We start from the raw sequence: 5,750 nt of genomic DNA, 5'->3' as shown, positions 1-5,750 counted from the left end.
AGCTGCCTCCCGCAGCCGCCTGGGCAGGCACCGCCGTGCTGAGCGGGGCGGCCGGCTGGGCTGTCGTGGAAGCGAGAATAAACCCGGCTGCTGCGTGTCCCGGCGGAAGGGCCGCGCCAGCCGTTCCCCGAGGAGCCGCCGGGCGGACACCCTGCCTGCGGCCCGCTGGGCACCCGGACACGACTTAAATGACCTTGGTTCGGTGTTACACTGACGGGCCATTTAAAATAAACTACACCGACGCGAAACTCTGGAATCTTAAGAGTTTTTCATTGAAGTTCACTGCAAAGTGCAGCAGTTTTCCACACAGCATCGCTTTCGGTTAGTTAAAAGAATTAAAGCCACGCATGATAACGTTTCATCTGTGTAACGCACATGGGATCGCTACATGAAGAGTGATCAAATTACTGTTTCCTCACACCAGGATAAACACTAATGGCATTAACAGCAAATAAGACCGCATTACAGTAATACTTCATTAGGGATAGGAAGACCTGTGAGACCCGCTTGTATGCTTTCCATCATGTTTTCCATCATAAGGCGGCGTGTCTTTTTGGTGGCACTTCCAATGTGCGGAGTTATTATGACATTCTTCAGCTTTAACAAAGGGTGATCCCTGGGAAAGGAAAAGAAATACTGAACTAGTCACTCACAGAGCATTCACCTGTTACTTTGTCATCTGAAGGGAGCCAGGGAAATATTTAAAATAAGAATTAAAAAAAACCCTAATTGCAGGACCCAAGTATACTCAGAGGCATTCAAACTGCTGCCTAGCTTGTGGGGTTTTTTATGCAACAAATCCTCCAGATGAGTCAATGTGAATTTTGTTTGGCTAGGACTGAAGCCTTGGGGACACCGTTTCAGTAGGACTAGTGCACCTACATCATGTGCTCCTACTAACAAAATTATGTAAATTCTCACGTGGTCACAAACTTGGTCTTAGTTTGAACCACACACACACACACATTCATTTATATTTAACTTAAATACATGTCCTACCTTGGCAAAGGTTCAGGGTATGTCACATCCAGAGCAGCTGCCTTAATAACTTTGTTTTGAAGGGCTTCCACCAAAGCATCCTGATCCACAACCAAACCTGGTTTACAGTAAGAAGGATACTTTTATTTTCATGTTCTGTGCTGTTCTCTCACCATCTTCTTGGGCACAGTGGTCAGGTAAATGGCAGGGCTAGCAACGTATACAAAGCAGAAGAGGCAGCAGAGAGAGTGTGGTGAAGTGTGAGGAGAAAGCTTGGGTTGAGTCAGACAGTCAGGAATTTTAAAAGGCAGTACATAACACCATAAAACAAAGTACAGTGCCAGACTTCAGAGTGGGCTGTGCCACCCTGATTTATGTTAGCAACAACACTGCACTAAATAAATAAAAAGCTTAAGTAGGTGATTATACAAATATACATGGGCTTCTAACACTCCAAGCTCACTACTTGCTCATAATTATGGAAATGCTTAAATGTTTTACTGAGTTATGACCATGGACATCTAAACAATCTAGTAATCAGAGAATTTACTGAAAATTTCAGTGTGACAGACTCTGTATTAGGGTTGGCTTTTCCCAGGTCCTTTTATGTCAGCAAACCATAATGCAGTTTTTTATTCCGTACCCTACCTCTGCTGATATTAATGAGAGTAGCGGTGGGTTTCATCAGCGCCAGCTCCCTCTTCCCAATCAGTTTGTGTGTCTGTGGAGTCAGGTTCACAGATAGCAATACAAAATCTGACTGCTGGAGCAAATCATCTATCTTCTTACAGTAAATAGCTCCAATGGCACTTTCTTCTTCCTTGTTTCTGAGGGGAAAAATCCAAAATTAAACTCCAGTAGTAAGCAACAAGATAAAGTTCAAATCACCATTAGAGAAAAAGTTTCTTAATTGTCTTCTTCACTCAGTAGTGCAAAGCAGTTAGCTAGTTACCTGACTGAAACAGTAAAGAAAAATGTTAAGCTGTTTCCCACAATAGCAAGTGCACCATACACAAACGTGCAATCCTATACCTGTGGGGATGAAATCTCAGAAATGAGTATCATGTAAATGCACTGAATAAATAATAATATAAACGCGTTTGTGTCACAGCTTCTGGTTGTAACAAGGATTCTTTACCAACTCAAAAGCAAGACGGATATTTGACATGAAGTCCCTTCCCTGTGAAAAGAAACTCCTCTAAAAATTGCTGAGGAAACCCACAAGACAGGGCAGGGCTTACATCTTCAGAAATTTGTGTCAGCAGCAGTCTTCTTGCTCTGTACATGTTTCACTGACACCACATGCTGCAGGAACTGCCTGTGCATTCAATCCATGTCAGGACAAGACTGGGGCATGTACTGCCCGCCCCCATCAGATTCCCACAAAAGAAAAGGACAGGATGGGCCTGATAGGTGTCACAGCGTATGTGAAGGGCGCTTACACCTCATCTGGAAGTCAGCAAATGGACTGGCAAGTTTGGCTCTTCATTGTCATCTGGCTCTGAAAGCACAGGATGTCTCTGCCTGCGTCCCTGCCTCACCTAAGTCATGGGAGTTAGGTCCTCCTAGACTATTTCTCCTTTCCTCGGTCTATTGCAATGTCACCAACATGACAAGAAGGCCCAGGGAGCTCTGACTCATGGGGAGACCAGTGAGTTGGATTTCTCTCATTCCTTCTTGCCTTTCTTTCATATAAATTGAGAAATGAATGACCATCCTGAAGCAAGCGTATGTACTTTGCCACTTAAAGAGCCAATAATAAGGCAGCGACTTATTGGCATGGCCCTGAGAGCACCACCAGTCCTGGCTGTCCCTGTCCGGCCCCCCGGGGCTCCCCCACATCCCAGGACTCCATGACAGCTCTCCTCGGCACTGCCCCAGTGTCAGCCCCTGCCCCAGTGATGCCACAGTAGGGATGGTCTCCAGCTCCCCTCAGCCCCAGCCTGGCCTCCACCCTACCTTATCATCATGAGTTTGCCTGATGGTTTGGACTTTTGGGTGAACCTGGCCACAATCTGTGGCCCTCACCGTTTCCTGACACAATAATTAATAGCACAGAGAGCACATCATCCTACCCTAACACAGAGAGAACCGGAGAGCAATCTGACAGTGAAAGGTACAAATGTTTTAAAGCAGTGACAAAACAGACTTTCCATGGAGCTGCAACCAGCTTTACCTCTGATTCCTGTTGTGGTACAAAATCTTCATTTCAAAGGCTTTGGCTCTCTCAGCCACTTTGTAGCCGATGGTGCCCATTCCCACAATCCCCAGGGTCGCCCCAGAAACCTCAGTCCCCAGCCAGTCAGCAGGGAAATACTCTGTGTCAGGGGAGACTGCAAGCTGATAACCTTGGAAGAGGGAAAAGAAGTATGTCATGTGAAGGATGTCCTGGCATCTGGTTACTTTTTTTCTACTGACTTTATTGTAAGACAAGGCAAGAGCAGTAAGGTAATATTATTGTCTTTTTGGACAAGAAGTGGATAATGTTGCACTGTCAACATGACATCTGGTGTTGATTTCTTGCTTAGCATAGAAACATACCCAGCCCCTCTTTGGCAGACAAGGAAGGTAAGGTCGAAGCAGCAACCTCCCTTTGATGTACGTGACACACCTGCCCATCATCTCTCGCTGCCTGCAGGACAGCTTATTGCACCATTGAAACACACCTCGGCAACACAGCTTCTTGCTCGTGGTGGTTCATCAGCAGGGCTTACAAAACTGGCAGTGCCTACATTGTAAATACTGAATGGTGCAACTGATAAATCAGTTGTAGTACCATCAAGACTTTCAGTAAGGCCTAAATATGATTCCCAGCTATCTTGCAGATACACCTAAGCTGGCAGGAAAAAGAAACACAGAACATGGTGGACAGATTTCGGGACAGATTGTTTGTAATGACTCAGATACATGTCAGCTTGGCAAAGACAGGTTTCAAGCCTCCTTGAAAATATCTCCTGTTAATCCCCTTTTATTGAAACTTGAAAAGCAAGACTGCAGTGAACAAATACAACAAATAAGTGGTTATGAGCTGAGGGAGAAGAGGCCTGAATTTAGGGCTGTCTGAAAAAGGAATGCATCTACCTTGCTGATACGCCTGCTTGAAAATAGCATGCCCTGTGTGCAGGTTATTGTCAACACGACAGATTTGTCTTTTTCCTCATTCCAATATTTTCCTGTATTTCTACTTTCAGGCTTACCTTTGCATCAGCACACACTTTCTAACTGCATGTTTTTATGAGTCACCTTCAGTATAAAAAGACTAGAACCATTTCAGTTGTTACCTTCCACAAGTCTCCTGGAAGATGCCAGCATCAAAGCCATCCCCAAGTCTGCAGTGTCAGTGGAAACCACAAATGGAGTGTTGGACACTTTTACACCATAGCTGGAGAGGAGGTTCAGGTCCAAATGATCTATTCCCACTCCAGAGCTTGCAACTATCTTCAAGTTAGGCAAGCTCTGGAGCAGCTCTTCATTAATAACTGGTTTGTGATACCACATATAAATAGCTCTGATCTTTTTGCTGAGAAATTTCTTGTTTTCAAGATATTCTTTCATGGTGATGAGATGAAAATATTTCTCCATAAATTCAGCATGATCTTCATATACTCCATACCTCCCTCCTATACAGTCAATTAGCACATAAGGCAGTTCCTGACCCTCCATGCCCTACAAAAGCAATAAGAAACCAAAAGGATATGTCCTTATGTGACCTATTACACCTTTTTTAAAAAACAGGAATTGATTGGCTCCATTACATGCTGTTTTCCCACTTGATGACAGAGTTGGCTAAAGATACTCACTCCCACATGGATAACTTTTCTTGTGTTCTCCCTGTGTTACTCAGAAATATGTTCAATTTTTATATAATCTTGTTAATAAAACAAGAAAATCTTATATAACAGCTATGCTAACACTTAAACAAAAGACCTACCAGATGTTGCTCCTGTTCAGGATTCAATATCTAAAGGCCAAAGTCTTGGTAATTCAAGAATGAGGCCATGTGAGCGGAAGGGTATCTTTTAGCCCCCAAGTTCTGCCTTTGATTGCCATCTACGCAACCATATAAAGTAATTAGCATTAATGAGATTATCTCAGGAAAAATCTTGTTTAATATGACAGAGTTATGATTTACCAATCATGAACTTTGGAGTTATCAACTTCCTTCCTAAGTCTACCCCTTTTTTCCTCCGTCTCCTTCAGTGTCCTGACAACTCTTCACTCTGCTGACTCTGGAAAGAATCAAGTCTGTGATCTCAGGTTAAAGACAAGAGACCCATACGCTGCCTCTCAGCCACGTGGGAAACACAGCCCTAGGGTCAGAGGTACAGAAAAGACAAATGTATATTGGGCCTGATCCCCAGCTCCAGGGCTGCTGAAACAAGGCTCCAGGGCTCTGGCACCGCCAGCCTCACGGGACCAGCGCCCCCCCCCGCCCCAGACCCCGGCCACCGGAGCGCGGTGCAACGGCCAGTTTTGCAGGCTTAAGGCGGGTTGAGCCCTTTCTGAAGGCGTTTGCAGTTTTCCCGGCAAAGCCTGCAGATGAGTCTAGAGATGGGGAGGAGCTGGTCCGGCCCTGAAGGATGGCGGGGAACGGACGAGATCCCCTCCTGGTCCCGCTCCCTGCCAGGACGGGCGGCTGGGTGGGGTGTAGGGACCCCGGGAGACCCCCGTGCCCCGCACGCCCGATCCTACCGACAGCACCACGGATCTCCTGCTGAGCCGTGGCCACCCAGGGGGTCCCGCGGTGCCGCTCGCAGCACTCACCCACACCC

The 5,750-nt window shown here is 45.8% G+C and overlaps 1 protein-coding gene across 3 annotated transcripts; it reads right to left on the bottom strand.

Moving 5' to 3' along the window:
- Positions 1-256: 256 nt before the first annotated feature.
- On the bottom strand, positions 257-5,750 carry LOC113476840 (probable 2-ketogluconate reductase). 3 transcript variants are annotated; one of them, XM_026842801.1, is made up of 7 exons: positions 5,671-5,750; positions 5,111-5,207; positions 4,260-4,644; positions 3,155-3,326; positions 1,627-1,805; positions 1,000-1,096; positions 257-616 (listed from the first exon to the last, which is right to left on the bottom strand). In XM_026842801.1, exons 3-7 carry the CDS (start codon positions 4,639-4,641, stop codon positions 463-465), a joined length of 984 nt encoding a protein of 327 aa, XP_026698602.1. In that variant the 5' UTR covers positions 4,642-4,644; positions 5,111-5,207; positions 5,671-5,750; the 3' UTR covers positions 257-462. The 3 variants fall into 3 exon arrangements, with proteins under 3 accessions (XP_026698602.1, XP_026698603.1, XP_026698604.1); XM_026842802.1 differs by having other exon boundaries at positions 391-616; positions 5,111-5,201; positions 5,671-5,731; XM_026842803.1 differs by lacking the exon at positions 5,671-5,750 and having other exon boundaries at positions 391-616; positions 5,154-5,384.

Source organism: Athene cunicularia, assembly GCF_003259725.1.
Source record: "Athene cunicularia isolate RWA chromosome 2 unlocalized genomic scaffold, athCun1 chr2_part1, whole genome shotgun sequence".
Lineage (NCBI taxonomy): Eukaryota > Metazoa > Chordata > Aves > Strigiformes > Strigidae > Athene > Athene cunicularia.
Note: the sequence above shows the minus strand (reverse complement) of the source record. Positions and strands in the feature narration are given on the sequence as shown.